An 18667-nucleotide genomic window follows, 5' to 3' on the forward strand; every position below is an offset into this window, starting at 1 on the left:
TGGAGCTAGAATAACCTTGATACAAAAACCTAACAAGGAACAAAAAAGAAAGGAAACATACAGGTTAACTTCTCTTGTGAACATAAGGGCACAGATCTAAACAAAATATTAGCAGATCTAGTCTGATATTATATGAGAAAGACAAGATGGAACCAAGTTGGTTTTATTTCTAGACTGCAGTTTCAAAATTCAATGTAATTAATCAGAATAATAGAATAAAGGGAAATTATACTTATCATAGAAGATGCATTTGATATATTTCATATTATAGTAGAAAGAAACTTCCCTATTCTGATAAGATATATACAGAAACCATTAGCAAATATTATACTCAATGGAGAAAAATGGAAAGATTTCTCCCTGAGAATTGGAACAAGACAAGGATGTCTGCTATCAGCACTTCTATTATGCATTGTACTGGATATTCTAACCAGTGCAATAAGGTGAGAAATAGAATTAATCAGTACAAGAATAAAAAAGTAAAAAATAAAACTATTCACAGATGAAATTATCTGCTTGAAAAATTCAAAAGAATATACAGTTGAACTATTACAACTGAGTGAATTTAGCAAGTTTTATATCAAAAAGTCATTTTTTCCCTTACTCTGTCTCTAGTTCATGTCATTAACTTTTTGAAAAGATCATGATCATTTACTCTGTAGACACTTGATTTATGTAATTGTTTCTTCAGAATATTATTTAATATGTTCTCTATATCATATATTTGATTAACCTGAAAGCTTAATCTTTGGCTTAACTTGATTCCAGTTGGCTCCTTTGGCAAGAATACTTCAGAGGTGATACAGTTGTACATCACACTGCATGTCATGAGGAAGCACAGAATGTCTGGATGTCCTATTGTGAATGAGTGGCTTTAAGTTTCCTCAGTGGGTTAAGCTGGTGACAATCACATTTCTTCATTTCCAAGTTGCAGTTTTCCCCATACAACTCTTGGGGGTGATACCTGGGTATGACGGCAATATCCAGTTCCCCATTCATCCTTCATCTAATAGTTGCTAATGTCCTCTGAAGATCCTTACTTGAATCAGTTATTTCAGTACACTGATTTTGTATGAATCATTTCTATTTCTTGGATGTATAACAAGGTAAGCAGATAATACTCCACCGAGAGTAGTAAAATCTCAGTAGTTCATGGGAAACAGCACCTAAGTGATAATTCTTATTTCTTTTTTGGTTACTTGTGATTTGGAATGACTTCATTTAATATTTAAGCAAATCTCAAGCATGACTACACTGTCCTTTGAGTTGATTAAGCAACATTAAGCTTGAATTTAAGGAGCATCTAGTTGACATTTTCAAGACGCTAAGTGGCTCCAGCAATTACCTGGAATGTAAGTCGATTAATCGTAATCCTGTCAAGCAGAATTCTTCATAAAGCTTGTTTATCAAAGCAGAGTATAAAAGAATAAGATAGAAAACAGTGTGCAAAGACTAGTAAGAAGAGGGCAAGGGATTATTTTTTTCTCTAATTCTTTAAGAATAGATTTATAATAGTAGGTTTCAGTTGGATTTTAAAGAAGTGAGAAATATTGAAAAAGCTTTAAAATAGGTTGTTTAGAAGAAAATTTTGGCATTGGATGAGTTACAAAATGCCTTTTTGAGCAGAAGCAGCATTTACATCTGGAATTTTATTTAAACCTTATCTCTGCTTTGCAGCTGTACCTGGAAAGAAGGAAGAGAAAACAACCAAGACAGTGGAGCAAGGTAAAAAAAAATGAAGGAGGTTGACATTATCTTTAGAAAGACAACAACATGAGGAGGAAAGCACTGGATTCAGACAGGCGGACGACAATAACCTTTAAATCGATTGCTCTCTTTCACTGTCCTTGCATGTTTTTCTGTGCCAGGGAGAATGTGAGGTGGCAGTCTGGGTTTTTGTTCTTTTGTATAACTAAACTTTGAGCGTAAGTTCAGAACAGGAAAGCTCCACAGACTGCTTAATTACATCAAGAGAAATGCTGAAGATTGTTGGGAATAAGGAAATCTTCCAGGGCAATTGGTAGACATTTTTTTCTGTTTGACTTGTGGTTTTAACACCACCTGACTGATCATAGTTTAAAGAATAGAGGTGACACAATTCTGTTTATGCAAAAACAATTTCTACTGCTTGAAAAGTAATATGTTAAAGCAAAAAACCAGCAATACAGGTAAATTACTTGCGTTTATATTACAACTTCAGCAGTTGATTCTCCCAAGAGGTCTAAAATTTCAGTGTTATAAACCATAATGCCATAAATAATGCATTTTCTTTTTTTTAATGCAGCTATATAATAAATATATCATTTTAGAATATGCTTGAGAAAAATGCTACAGCAGAGTAGAATAAAAGCGTTTGAAGTGATGTTGGGCCTTCTGTCAGAGCTCATAGTGCTAATAATTTTAATTTTTGTTCCCCCTACTCTTTGGCTTTTAATATATTATAATATTATAATATGTATTATTTATTATAATAAATAGATGAAATCGGAACTAGAAATAATTTTGTCAAGAATGAAATCAAAATCATTTCTCCTCTTAAATTTGAGACAAATTCCTAATATCAGAAATTAGATATTTTTACATATATATATCAAGAAAATCCTTCAAACCCTCACATTTCAGATAAGTAAACTAAGGTTAAAAAATTCATTAAGGATTTATTTCCTTTGGTTTTTCAAAAGAAAAATCACATTAAATCACATTGAATAAGTTTTCAAATTCATTTTGGCTTCTGTGGACTACCTGGACTTTTAGAATTCAATAAAATGTTTCTGTCAACTTCTTTTTGAGGTGGATACTTTAGTCTCTGAAATATAAAGTAGAGCTCTAGGAGCACAGATCCCAGTTTCAACTTGTTGACTTAGACAATGTTCTGAGCCTAAATTTCTTCTCTAAAAAATAGAGTTAATTATACCTGACCTACCTGTCTGACAAGATGTGGAGTTCAAACAAGAAAACGTATGTAAAAGGATATGAAAAAATATAAACTCCTAGTTAAGTATATAGTATTTACTTAGGCATTTTTCCTTATAAAATCAGCTTCAATATAAATGAGAATCAAAACATTTTGCTTTCATTAAGCTTCATAGTTTTTCTCCCCTCTAGTATACAGGCATTGGTTACTCATCTTACAGCATTTGCAGATTGTTTTTATAGCCACAGCAAATTAAGAGAAGACTGACTAGAATATAAAATGTCCACATTAATAATAGTACCTAACATATAACTGATTAAGCTCAGATTGTTTATGTGTTCTTACCTTCATGTTGGTGTCAGTTTCATTAATTCTATAATGTTGCCTCAAATAGTTTTGAGACTGGAAATGGCTCTTAGGGATGTGAATTTACTCCTTCAGATTATTTTATAATTCATTCTTTTTAAATCATAAGAAATAAGGTATTTGGATAACTTGCATACTTTTGCGATGGTATATCTATGACTAATAATTTATATGAAAATATATATTTTGTGATTTTAATAAATCAAGGAATTTATGTGATAATAAATCAATTACATTCTACAGATTTCATCATAATATTCTAATATTTATACATAAGATGATGCTTTGACTATTGTGTATTTCTCTTCCTTATATAGTTTTTAGTTATTTTCAGAAGTATAAATAATCTAAAACTAGTTCATAATTCTTTGAAGTACAGTTAAATAGTTTATAAAGAGTTATTTTCATTTAAGGTTTAACTTACGGACTTGTACTAGGGAAAAACTATGACACTCATAATTCTTAATAGATTTCAAATACACTGTGTGATCTATGTAAAACTGTGTACACTGAAACTCTGAACTTAGTCTGCATTATAATTGTACTTGGGAAACATCGATTAAGCTAAACTTTATGGAAAATTCATATAGTGAAAGGTGAAATAAATGTTATGTTTATGTAATTTAGTGAACTAGACCTCATATCGTTTAAGAATTAGAAATTTAGTTAATCTAACCTCTGCAAAAGTCCAAAAAAGTATCTCTATTTTATCTTTAATTCATGATGGATCATGTGGTTTTTAGTTATTCTTCCCATAAAGATCTTAAATTGGCTAGACCAGAATTTTGAGTATTAAGAAACTCTTTATAAATTTTCCCACACTAAAGCCACACACACACACACATACACACCCACACACACCACAGACACCATTAACGATTTCTCTTGTTTAGAAAGCAGTTACCTAGAAGCATCAGGAGACACAAATATTTTCCACAATACATGTTGCTCTCCTTATAGTGAGAGCCAAGGAATGCCAAAGATAAAACATCACAACACGTGCTACTGTATGAAGATTTGTCTTTATATATTTGTATATTATATCTAGAAAGAGTACATCACATTTCATTAAGCTTGGTTTATTTATTGTTTGATATTTAATTTCTCATTTTTAGTGTACTTTTTCCTCAGTATTACTTTTCAAAATTGACCTGTCCCCCTAAATCCAATTTCCCTCTCTCTTTTTCAATCTTGTTTTCTCTCAGAAGAAAATTTTTCATAGTATTTGCTTGTTACTAGCCAGAGGATCAAAGCAGTCACTCTAGAGAAGTGACTTCTTACTGTGGCAGGGAAGGAGACCAGTCAAGACAACTAACTTTAATGATATGAGTTGTAGATTGCAGTCCCAGCATCTCCTTGTTTCTAATATTTTTCCTTCAAAGTGATTTCAATCTAACAATGAAAAGGTGAAGAAAATAGTAATAAATCAAATCATTCGCATATCATCTTTCTTTTTCTTTCATTCACACCTGTGCATGATATTACTTAAAGCTTTCTTTAAGAGTTTGTTCTAAGGGCCTGTAACAGTGCTGGCATGTAGGAAGTGTTCAAAAAATACTTGTGGGTTGAATGAAAACATAGAGGAATTGTTGAAGAAAAGAATACTAGGTGATCCAGATATCGATGATCTGTGCCTCTAAGTACTGTACAATTAAGATATTTTAGTAAATCAAATGTGATTTCTGATAGCAAAGATTGCCAGATATTTCAGAAACCAGGATAAGTGATTAAATCATCTAACTACTCTCATTTTAAAGTAAAAAAAGTAGAGCAATTAATAATTAAATATGCATTATTCATTAATTATATCATTATTATGATCTTTGTAGATGGTACTCTTACATAACAGAACAGCATGTGGTGAACCATCATATGGATAAAGACATCGAATAAATTAAATTTAGCAATTGCACCTTCTATATTGTAAATTTAAAAAAATCTTAAAATGAGAGAAAATTTAATAATTGCCCAATTAGGCCAATGTATGTCTAAATATAGAAACATAAGGGCTTATCCTCACTTTTCTTGGTTTTACATTATAGAACTGAATTAGATGATCTTCTATTCCTTTGAATCATAAAAAAATTTATGTTCAACAAAGTTTTTAAGTAGTATGTCCCTTATATCAGAATATAAAGGCTCTTCCTGCTATAGGAGAAGGCTGGTCTAGAAAGACTTTTATTTCTAGGATTCTAAGACTCAAATGTTAAGGGAAAACACACTTTATAAACTTGGATATTTTAGTATCCCAAAATTAAACTGAAAATTTCATTACAGAAACATTAGTTATAGTCTTCCATCCTCTTAACAATTAAAAATCACTTCAAAATCCACTTAAGTACAAACATGACAAAAATATTCATGAAAAATGATTAAATAGAATTTGAGTACCTATTAACCACCAAGAATAAATTTGAACACAATTAGTAATCATTTTATTAAGGGTAAAATTGGAGCATATGGATCATAAATGTATCAAATGCAGTTCATTTCCTGTAATAAAACTTACATTTTGCTTTAAATTAAGAAATCTTTTTAAATTCATAAGTGCCGTAATTTGTGTCCACTTGAAGACTTTCTGTTTTTCTTTGCCTTTGTTGCTATTTTGTAAACAATGGTACCCTACATAATTGTATTAGTGTTTTAAATTGTCACAACAAGTGAAACCCAACTGATATTACATGGTTTGTGTGTTTGTCATTGTCCTCAGACACTTTTCAGATTCTTCTTTTCTTTGTACATGTACTGGTCTATTTAGAATCTGCGATGTGTATTTATTGTAGATTGATCCCATACTTTCAAGTGAATATTAATAATATCTAAGTAATGATTTCTCTGAGAGAAACATATTTATTTAAATAATAAATGTTTATACTTCATGATGTGTCAACACTATAAAAAAAGAGAGAAACAATTTTACATTTAAGATCAATGTAGTAAAACTGAAGGTGTAGTTGATACATATTGTATTTAATTATTTGCTTAATATGTGACTATAAAATAACCTATTTGCACATGTGAACTAAGTCATGCTGTTGACCCTCAATAAATGTTAAAGTATAATAACAATAGTATTGATTCCTGTGAATTCCAAACTTTTGACAATAGTTTGTGCTCTGGTTGTTTAATATTTATTGAGCGCCCACAACAGACTAGGCGCTGGGAATGGGTGTGAGGAGTATCAAGTGGGCTTTGGAGAGAAGATGGTCTACATACAGAGCTCATGCAATGCTTGTAAAAATGAGTGTACTCTGCTTGCTTACATATTTTACATATTTTCAAGAGAACTTTTTGCAATTTTCCACTATCTCACTTGCTCACATAACACATTTCACTACTACTTCTTACTTTTCATTTAATACTTTTAGAATGTTCTCATAATCATATGATATCATGTATGGAAATTTCTTTCTAGTCCCTTCTTTTTCACCATGTTCCTCCCCATTCCTTTCATCACTTTAATAAATAGACAGGTATAAATCCTACCTATCACAGCTGATTCACAACACACTCAAAAAGTTTGTATTGTTGCATTGATCTCCTACAGGGTACCACCTCCTGCCATGCAACATTTGGTTCATGTGATTCATTTATTGGTAGGAATGTCATTGAATGCTAAAGAGAATTTCAGCCCGGTAAAGGAGCAATGTGTGCCAGTGAGGTTGGCAAGATTTGGAGGCAATGCTAAAAGATGCATTCATGCTGTACCTTTCCCTCAGAAATTAATGGTTCTTGTATTAATGATCCATTTTCTCTAATAAACTAATGTGTAACTTGATCACTCTTATTTTATGCAGGATATACTATAGGCAAGCACAAGTCACACAGAGAGATAATTGTAATGCCCACATTCCAGTTTCCGTCATGCATAATTCTGCTTTTCAGTTATCATGAAACTGAACCACTCCTCTGCTTAATGTGACCTCTGTGCCTATCTTTTTCTTTCCTTTCCTTAGAGACTGTGGCCATTTCATGGAGAAGAACAGTAAAACTATAACATTACCCCAGGAACCTCCCCCTGCGTTTCATACTGGGGTCACTACTTTTACCACCAGGTTACCTTTTAAACTCTGGAGTCAGAGGAACTGGCTGTTAGATGAGCTAAATTAAGTTACCTGACGTTGCCAGAACACACAATTTACATAGGGGTAGTGTGTCACTCCTACTCTGTTTATATTCTATCCCTTCCATGATTCATCAAAGTAATTTCTTAATGGCAATTGTATCCATCTTTTAGGTTCTTAAAAGCAACAAACTTTTTACATCATGCATGTGCTCTTGCTTCATCTATCTTATAATTCTAAAACTTTGTCTTGATATAATGTCCAACAATCTTTATGTAAACTAATGGAATGCAGTTATAAACCATTTCCTAAAGCCCAAATTGTAAATATGAAGAAAAGTTGTCATATGATTTCTGAATTTAATGACAATGCACTTCAGATAAAGTGTATTTTTGATCATTGTCTACATCTTAATATTAGATTGATGGTTCTTTAAGAAATCCTTAAATCTGCAAAAGACCATTTTCATCCTCTTTATAATGAAAACTCTTACAAACCTTATTTTTCCTCATAGAGAATTTTGATCACCAAAACCAGGATTTGGCAAGTAAAAACTATTTTAATTACTCAGTATAGATATTTGAAGATTACAATTTTGTTCTCCAGAGAGAAAAATTGACTTGTTTGTTCCTTTGACACTCTACGCTAGATTATATAAAAGACTGCAGAAATGCATTGTAGTGTTTACTACATAACACACCAAGAAAACACCTCCTTGCAAGTTCAAGGACATTAAACTGCTAATTATGTCTCTTTTTTCTATTAATATTTACTTTCACTCCTGCTTTTATTCTGAAACCACATATGGGTTTATTCTCTTTTTTCCCTTAGGGATTTTTAATAGAAAGTATATTATAAGCTGCTCTGTTACAAAGCTAAGTGGCCAGAACAAATATTGTTTTGGGAGAATTTTTTTATCCCTTTTTTACTGACTTTTTTCTTTCATTTATAAGTTGATTTTCTGCTAAAGGCCTATTTAGGGAAAAAAAAAAGAATTGGAATACAATACACACTATCTTGAATAAAATTGCTTAAAATCAATTGCCATGTCATATCCTGGAACCAATTAATGGAGTTTAAGCTACAGTCTCTAATAATCAAATTGCAGATATTATCTTAAATCATTAGCCCTACATAAAAATGCATTGTTACTTTCTTCTAATTGTAAATTAAAATACAAGTTATAGGTCAAATAATTTCAGGAATAAACATGAAAAAATTTTTCATCATTCTACATAAAATTTACTTGCACCTTATTGATTATTACTGCCCCAGTTTTTCATAGAATGATGATGTATTATATGCTAAATAAAAAGCAATTCTTAAAACCTGAAAATTCAATTCAGATACTCCTTTGGAATTATGAAATGACAAAATATAAGTTAGAAAATTTCTTCATCATTTTGACTTGCAAATTTTGGATTTTATTTCACTTGATTTTTATATAAGAAAGAGAGATACTAGGTCAGATAACTCATAAAGAGCATCTGTAGTCTCGTTAAAAGTCTTGGCAATAAAAATCATGGTCAACAATCCTTAGCTTGGAGTTAGCACTTGTATTGCTGGTCCTTGAAAAGAAATAACTGATAAAAACTAATAATGATTAGAAATATTAATCTGCTTGAATAATATAGTACAGTTATCTGAAAATAAAACTTAAGGCTTGGTCTATCTCTTGTAGTAATTTATTCTCCTTTTGTAAGCCAAGATTATTTTACTAAGCATTCTCTACAGAACTTTCCAGTCCTAATATTGTCTAATTCTCATTTGTAAGAAATGTCTCCCTTGCCTGAGACGTTTCCAACTTTGACCTAAATGCTGAAGAATAAACTTACTTTTCTGATTGCAAGTACAATCTGTACCAAAGTATAAACAGAAATGTCAGATTCAGATTCTAAAATGAAAATATTTCTAAGTATTATATAAATCTACTAAATAGAATTCTAATATTTGAAGTATTTACTTCACTTGAATTTCAATATATACACTTAAATTATACTTAAGTTTCAAAAAGTACATTGCTGGAGCAAAGCATACTATTGAATATCCAATGAAATGACATGAAGGTTCTCTAAATATTAATTTAGCTACAAGGATTACTAATAATGGAACACAGGATGCAGAAATTATGCCCATGACACACATGTACAAAAGAATTTATAAAAAATGAAACAGAAGAAGATATTGTCTCAGGAGACAGGAGAATGTGGATAACAAACTGTGGTTGAATTATGGTTTCAGTTTTGGCATATTTCCAAACAAAATAACAGTGACTTTCTAAGTATTGTCAGTTCAGTATATATAATATTCTCTTAAGAGCAAAAGTTTAATTTCATTGACACAATGACTGAAAAAAATGTTTGGACTAAGGATCTTTAAAGACTCCTTATCATTGGAAGGATATAAATTCAAATTCTCTAGCAGGGTACTGCTGGTTTCTTTATCACCATCCCTCACTGTGACTTTCCAGCCTTGGCTCACATACTTCTCCCCGACTTTGTACATCCAGTGAGGCAGCCACATGAACTTTCACACTCCATTTTTCCTTATGTTGTTCCTTATGTTGGAGATGTCTTTCCAATTCTTCTTTGATGACAAATTTTATATCCAGTTTCAGGATTGATCACAGATGCCAGTACCTCTGTGAGGTCTTTTCTTATTGCATCAGGTAGTTTGTCAGTCCTTCTGCTATGAGCTCAGAGCCCTGTGTATGTGTCTCTATCATTGTACCTAATCTGTCTACGTGGATGCCTTTCAGCATAGACTGAGCTCCATGAAACCATCTTTTCTTTTTTTTTCTCAGCTCTGAGCCCAAAAGAGACATTGAATAAATATTTATTGAATGAATCAAGTTTACCTTTTCAAAATACAAAAAAAATGTATTCTTCTTCTGACATATTGCTCCCAAGTGAAGAAACTTAAATAGACGTGGGGTTCTTGTTCTGCAGGGGGATCACTTTGTCACACTGCTAAGCACTGTAGGAAGGACAGTTTCTAGTTTGTTAAAATGGCATTGGCTTTTGCTTTTACTCTAACCAAAGCCTCTTTGAGAGTCTCAGACCTCAACTTTCTTTTATATGCACATATCCATCACAAAGTTTAAAGTGCTGTTAAAGATTTCAAAAAATTGCATTGAAGTCTAATATATTAGTAAATCAAATTAAATAGTGTATATAAAGAATTATATACCATGACCAAGTAGGATTCAATCTAGGTAAGCAAAACTGGTTTAACATTTGAAAATAAATTGATGTAATTCATTACATCAACCAGATAAACAAGAACCAAAATCATCTCAATAGATACAGAAAATCATTTGACAAAATCCAACATCCATGTATGATAAAAACTCTCAGCAAACTAGGAACAGAGAGAAACTTCCTCAACTTGATAAAGAACATCTGCAATAAAACCTACTGCTAACATCATACTTAATGATGAGGCACTAGAAAATTTCCCACTACGATAGAAAACAAGGCAAGGATGTCCCCTCTCAGCACACTTATTCAACATTGTACTGGAAGTACTAGTTAATGAAGTAAGACAAGAAAAGGAAAGAAAAGACATACCAGTTGGGAAGAAAGAAATAAAACTGTCTTGAATGTTATGATCATCTATTTAGAAAATTCTGAAGAATCAATAAAAATCTCATAGAACTAATCAGTGATTATAGCAAGGTTGCAGGACACAAGGTTAATCTGCAAAAGTCAATTGTTCTCCTATGTACCAGCAATGAAAAATTGGAATGAACAAGATAAAAAATGCAAGACCATTTACATTACTGCCAAAAAAAGGAAAGACTTAGATATAAATCTAAGAATAATCTGTTCTATATTCATGGGTAGGCAGACTCAAAATTGTTAAGATGTAAGTTCTTTACAAAGTTATCTATAGATTCAATGCAATCATGATAAAAATTCCAATGGATATTGACAAACAGATATTATGAATATCAACAAACTGATCCTAAAGTTTATACGGAAAAATAAAAGGCCCAGAATAGCCAAGACAACATTAAAGGGGAAGAACAAAGTCTGAGGACTGACACCCAAGACTTATTATAAAGCTACATTAGTCATCACACTGGATGTTGGTGAAAGAATCAACAAATAGATCAATGGAACAAAATGAAGAGCCCAGAAATAGATCCACAAAAATAGTCAACTGATCTTTGACAAAGGAGCAAAAGCAATTCAATGGAGAAAGGATAGTCTTCTCAGCAAGTGGTACTAGGACACTCACAAGCAAAAAGAAAAAAAAAAAGAATCCAGATGCGAATCCTACATCCTTTTCAAAATATTAATTCAAAGTGGATCATAGACCTAAATGTAAAACATAAAACTATAAAACTCCTAGAAGAAAACATAAGAGAAAATCTAGTTTATCTTTGGAGATTACTCTTTAGATACAACACCAAAGACACAACCCTTAAATGAAAAGTTGATATGTTGGGCTCTTTTAAAATTAAAAACTTCTGCAAAATATACTGTCAAGAATATTTAAAGACAAAACACAGAATAAGAGAAAATATTTGTAAAATACATATCTGATAAAGGACTGTTATCCAAAATACACAAAGAACTCTTAAAACTCAACAATAGGAAAATGAACAAATCATTTTAAAAATTGGCAAAAGGTCTGAACAGATACCTCACCAAAGAAGATATACAGGTGGGAAATAAGCATATGAAAAAATGCTCAACATCATACATCATTAGGAAATTGCAAATTAAAACAATGAGATACCACTACACACCTATTAGAATGGCTCAAATCCAAAACACTGAAACATCAAATGTTGGGGAGGACGTGGAGAAACAAGAACTCTCATGCTTTGCTGGAGGAATGCAAAATGGTACAGCCACTTTGGAAGATTGTTTAGTGGTTTCTTATGAAACTAAATGTACTCTTATCATACGATCCTGCAGTCATACTCTTTGGTATTTACCCACATGAGTTGAAAACTAATGTACACAAATATTCCAGCTTTAATCATGGTTGCTAAACTTGAAACCAACAAATATTTCTTCAATAGGTGAATGGATAAATAAATTCTGGTATGTCCATACAAAAGAATTTTCTCCAGTGATAAAAAGGCATGAGCTATCAAGCCATTGAGGAACATTAATTTCTATTTCTAAGTGAAAGAAGCCAATCTGAAAAGTTTACATATTATATAACTCCAACTACATGACTCTTTGGAAAAGGCAAAACTATGGAGATAGTAAAAAGTTCAGTGGTAGCCAGGGGTTTGGGGGGAGGGAGGAATGAATAGGTAGTGCACAGGGAATTCTTAGGGCAGTGAAGCTATTTTATATCCTACTATAATGGTATATGTATGTCATTATACATTTGTCAAAATCCACAGAATGAACAAAACTAAGAATGAACCCTAATATAAACTGTGGATTTTGGTTCATAATGATGTATCAATATTGGTTCATCAACTGTAACAGACATACAACATTAATTAGGGATTTGATGATGGAGAAGGTGGGGTGTATTAGGGGAGGACATATGTAGGAACCCTCTGAACTTTCCATTCAATTTACTATAAACCTTAATCTACTCTAAAAATTATTATAGTTCATTAATTTTAAAAAATGGTATGGAAATCTTAAAGAATTAATCCACTAAGTGAATTTCAAAATACTATGATATTCCATACTATGAATAACAGAAAGATTTATTTCAAAATCCTATTTATTTTTTATTTTATTAATAATTTTTAAGTTAATATTCTTCTTATATTCAATTAGATTTGTTTTCTATATACATCCTCTCATAAAATGTTTCATGCTTGAACACAGACTATAATGATAAATTTCTCAGATCACACATAAATGTGTTTGTAGAAAAAGATTTCTAATTGAGAAAAGAATTTCAAAAGACAATATAGAATATATACAATATTATGATGGTCATAGAAAATAGAAGAATATGTTACATTTAAAATGAAGAGATGATTTGGGATTTTTACAAAAATTAATTGAAAAGTATATAAATACAGGTGTGTGAGATTATTAAACACTGGAAATTCACCATCCAAAATTTCTTAGGTAAAGAAAGCAAAATGCTATGTGAAGTTAGGTTGAAATATATATCATTTTTGGTTTTTATCCATGAAAATTGTCAAAACCAGAGATTTCATTTTACTTTGATACCTTAGCCAGGTTGGGACTGCAAAATTGGGAAATAACTAACCATGAAAGGCAAATTATATGATTATTAGGCCTTTGTGTAAAGATTTAATAGTTAAGTTTTCTCATAAAATGTGATCAGCACAAATTTGGCAAATTTATTAATTTATTCAATGAATAGTTATTGACTTCCTAGTATGTGCCAGATGACATGGTCCCTGCTTCTGGAAAAGAATTTGGAAAACTATGGCAGACTGGCAGTTATGAAGAACACTGCTGTGAAGTGGTGACGCAAATATGCTCACTCTTCACTTCTAGAAGTAATCTGTGGTGCTATCAACTTTATAATCCATTGTGCTCCCAGCACTTACTGTAGTAGTTTAGCTCTAACTTTAATTTTGATGGTCCAGGTTCAAATTTCCCACTGCTATTTAGTAGTCATGACATTAGACAAGTTATTTAACTCTCTTAGATCCTATTATCATATCTATAAAATCTAGATAATGTCTACCTCCTGGAATGGGTGAGGAGTTAGAGATCTGTCTCAGTCAGCTCTGGCTGCTATAACAAAATATTATAGACTAGGTGGTTTAAATAACAGAAATGTATTTCTCACATTTCTGGAGGCTACGGTGTCCAAATCAGGTGCCAGCCAATTTGGTTCCTGGTGAGGGGGCTCCTCCTGGTTTGCAAACATGTCTTCTTACTATATCCTGCTATGGTGCAGAGAGGGAGGGAGAGAGAAAGACAGATCATCTTTCTCATGTCTCTTCTTATAAGGGCACTAATCCCATTCATGAAGCTCCACCCTCATGACATAATCACCTCCTAAAGGCCCCCCTCCAAATACCATCACATTGGGTATTAGTCTTTAACATATGAATATCAGGGTGAAACAAACATCCCATTCATAGCAAGATTTTATGTAAAAGTGTCTAACCATACAAAACAACACTTCATCATTATATATAAATACAGGAATGACCACGACCTAGCTTTGCCTGCCCTCAAGGAAATTACAGTCTTGTTAAGATTTTTTTCTTGAAGAAAACATGGGAACTTTGATATCTTAAGTTAAACATGATTACATGAGAAAAATTCATAGCTAATAAAGTTTTCTTTGAAAAACAAATTCTTTAGGGCTTAGAAAGCAAATTATATGCCTAGGGTGTCCTAGTTTATCTCAGCTCCCAAATATATAAAGGAGTGCTTAATTTATTTTTTAAATAATTGCATATTGCTGATCTTTCTAAAAGAGCCGATTACAGATAAAGTAAAATATACCCCACTGAAGTACAGTCCAGAATTCTGAAAAGTATTCTCTTCTTGCAGCCAAGCTACACAGCGTAAAAGCATCATAATTATAAAGTTTTATCAGAATTCAGTCAAAGGAAAAGAGTATTTAGATGATTTCAGGAAGTACCTCAGCTAAGGTAATTTGAAGACCTATACTACTATAGGAAAGAGTTTGTCAAAAGGACTAGAATACTTAGTCCATTGGACAAGACTTCCATCTCCGTGGTGATTGCAAGATACACATTAGACAAGTTCTATATCTGTTAGTTGTTTTGAATTCCTATGCCATGCTCCATGTCACAGTCTTAACATGTTAACACAGCCCAGCTTGCCTAGAACAACACAGTGCTTGAGTAATTGAAGGAAGCTTCTCAGAGATGCATATACAAAGTGTTATATAGTATTATATAATTGGTGCTTTCAGAACTCCACAACTCTCCACATTCTGTATTGATTATTAGCTTAACTTTCAGAGAACATTCTGAATTCCCTTATTTACAGTTTCTTGAGAAATACCTTACCATAGTCTTCAAGTACTAACAACACTGTTAAGATGTCATTCAAAGAAATTTTATATTGTACTCTTTAATTAGAATGTCCTGTTAGAGACAGAGGATAAGACAGGTTGCAAAATTATATTCTTTTTTTAAATTAAAAAATAAAGACTAAGAAATACAATGAAGTTCCAAGTTTTTTTAAAAAAAGACACCAACATATAAATATAATTGAATTGGAGTTGTTTTAAATTGAGAATTTTTAAACAGATTTTTAGAGAAAAATATTTTAAAATGTTAAAAATATGTGTGCCAAGTTATTTAGTCTATAGACCAGGAAATGATTAAATGCATCACTAAGGCAAAAAGGAAGTTAAAAGTGGCGTCCCGACCAAGTCATACTTAATTACAAAGTTAATGGACAATGTCCTGAGTAAAATTAAACCCTGACAACATCTTTTCAGGAGCATTCGAAGTTAGTATTGCATAAAACATCAAAATATTTTATTTTTTCTCATGGGGATTATAAACATAGAATGCTAAACCATTTAGACTACTTGAAAATTCTTTTCTCTGTATTTATTTATGAAACATATTTTGGAGTTTGAAAAAGATACAAAAATGCTATAAAATACCTTTTCTAAAATATCCCTGATTGTCAAAATTATGTCCAAATGAACATAAAACAATGACAGATGCATGTAGGGCATTCACATATTAAATATTTAAAAATCATGCAACTAATCACAATTGAACCACTCTAGGAACAAGGTAGTATCACTTTAGGATGCAACAGAGATGTTATGAAACAATTTTGACATTTTTGGTGCTGTGTGATGTACATTAATAGTCATGATCTGAGGAATTATCTGTCATTGAAGTTACGGATAGAGCTCTCCATATGGTTCTTTAAAGCTACTCTTTCCATCAGAAGAAAAATCCAAAAAAAAATTGATACTTTGATCTTATTCATTATACTCATGAAACAATATCTCAAATCAGCAGGCAAATTACATATCTTCAGAAAGAGGAAAGAACCACAGTTTTTGAAGTGATACTTTTGAACACTTCAGTAGAGCTAGCTGGGAAAGAAAGGTTAAGAATTTTGAGTTTGATTCTTCACACAGCCAGGAAATCTGGGCTGCCTGATGATTCTGTTAGGATCTTTTACACCTTCCAATTTCAGTTTCTTTTTTTACAATCTAGCTACACTTGACATTGACATCAAGCCAAAACACTTCAACAGAAATATTTTTTTTAATATCCTTATGTCTCTAATAATAAATTGATATTGGATTTGATCATTCAGAGCAATGAGTAATAACTAATAGCTAGATCAAAGATATTATTAATCAATACGCTTTCCTTTAAACACATTGTTTTTGGGGTTCAAAATATTTATGTGCTGAGGAGGAACTCCAGTGCTGATTTCTTTTGTTACAAGATTGTCCATTATTTCAGTTTTTTATTTTGTCTGTTTCATAGGTCTTTTACAAAAACATTGTAGAAGGAAATACTATTATTATATATACATTTTATCTTTTAGAGGATAATGTTAGAAGAAAAAGTAAATGCTATTTTCTATTTCTTTTTATTGGTTAGATATTCAGGTTCCTAACTTTAAAAAAAACCCTGGATTTATTGAAATTGAATATTTTTCTCTTTAAATGAATAGTTTTTATCTAGTAAATTATTTAAAATTTAGCTTGCTATTTATAGCTCTTTTGATCACACTTTGTGTGTGGTATTCATTTTTAAACATCTGGCAATAGCAAAATTGATAAAATATATATTACCAATATATGAATATATATCAATATAGGCAAATTATATGAGATTGGATTTAAAACATGCAGGTAAAAAGTAACACAGGACATCAGTTTTTCTTTTAATTTCATATGTTATTAAGAAAACAATTTTTAACTTTCGGATTTATTTTGCCCTTGTATACTTAGTTTATTCACTAAATCAAGTTTACGTGATCAAAGCAAATAAGATTTGTTTGGGGCATTTAAAAAAATCATGTTACTGGTTGTATTGATAGCTTCTATTTGTAAATGAGACTTCAAGCTGATTTGCTTCTGCAACGCTTGCATGTAATATGTACTTCGCCCGTATTTCCAACTGTTTGCAAGACATTTCCTTTTTGGGTATCTTGTTGACACATGAAGCACAATTTATTCAAAACAAAGATAATGTCTTCCTCCAAAGAACTCTGTTACCTATATTCCATATGTCAATTGGTGGTAGATTATCCTTCTGTGAACCAAGTGAGAACTCCAGGAGTTCTTTTTTTTGTAAGATCCTTAGCTTTTAAAAACACCTGACTTACATCCTGCACCCTGATATACTGTTAAATTGTTATTTCCTGACCAGTGAAATTCTAGTAAGCTGAGGAACCTAAACCCAAATGCAGTAAAATCCTTCCCCAGTTTTAAAAGTAGAATTAATCATTTCTCTGTTATCTATATAGCTGTTCTGGAGAACTTATATTGTGAATGGTACAATATTTTGTTGTTTATTAGCTGTTTCATGTACTGTTTCTGCTTACAGACCACTTCAAAACTTAGTGATATAAACAACAGCTGATTTTACTTTGCTCATGATTTAGAGAATCAGGAGTTCAGGAGGGATCAACTGAGCAGTTTTTCACTTGGATACCTCATGTGATTACAATCAGATGTCGACTTGGGCTGCAGACATCTAAAGTAACTGACTTCTGGATGTCCAAGATGGCTCACTTAGATGGCTGGTAGTTGATGCTAGCTGTTGGCTGGGAGCTCAGCTGTGGCTGCTGACTGGCTTGCCTGTATTTGGTCTTGCCAACCTGGCGGTGTCAGTTGGAGTACTTATATGGCAGCTGGCTTCCCCCAGAGCTAGAGAAGCAGATAGAAGCTACATGTTTTTTCCTGATTTAGCCTAGGAAGTCACGCAGCAACACTTCTACTGTATTCTTTTGGTTACAAGTGACTCACACACCCAAACTGACAGACTGTCCAGCCCATGCCTCCCCATTCTCTCTTCTGTCGTAAAATGTCTTTTCAGCTTCATTTCTTTTGGTCTAATTCCTTTCCAGCTTTCAAGCTCTTCTTCAGTACCACCTGCCAAAGCCTTTCCTGATTCCATCATTGAGCTACCAGAGCCAATATATTTGTGTTTGAGTTCAGAGAGACATTAGTTCAAATCCCAGATTTCCCGTTTAAGGGCTACATGACCTTGGGAAAGTTATTTAATCCCTTTATGTGAAAAGTAGCAATAATAACAAGACCTACCAACCTTATAGGGTTATTGTGAACGTTGAATGACTAAACAGTAAAGAACATTGCCTGTGACACATAGTAAGTAGACAGTGTTAGCTATAACTCTTATCATACCTTCTTTTTCCAAAGCCCG

The 18667-nt window shown here is 32.0% G+C and overlaps 1 protein-coding gene across 1 annotated transcript in view; it reads left to right on the plus strand.

Annotated features, from left to right (window-relative positions):
• The window catches only part of TRDN (triadin), a gene marked incomplete at both ends in the record, with an annotated part of 325418 nt that overhangs the window by 214553 nt on the left and 92198 nt on the right, over positions 1-18667 (plus strand). Inside the window, one exon of the mRNA XM_082855419.1 lies at positions 1678-1725. Within this exon, the coding sequence (XP_082711545.1) occupies positions 1678-1725 (48 nt within the window). The remainder of the gene's footprint in view (positions 1-1677; positions 1726-18667) is intronic.

This window comes from Leucopleurus acutus (genome assembly GCF_964270905.1).
Source record: "Leucopleurus acutus genome assembly, chromosome: 15".
NCBI classification, from domain to species: domain Eukaryota; kingdom Metazoa; phylum Chordata; class Mammalia; order Artiodactyla; family Delphinidae; genus Leucopleurus; species Leucopleurus acutus.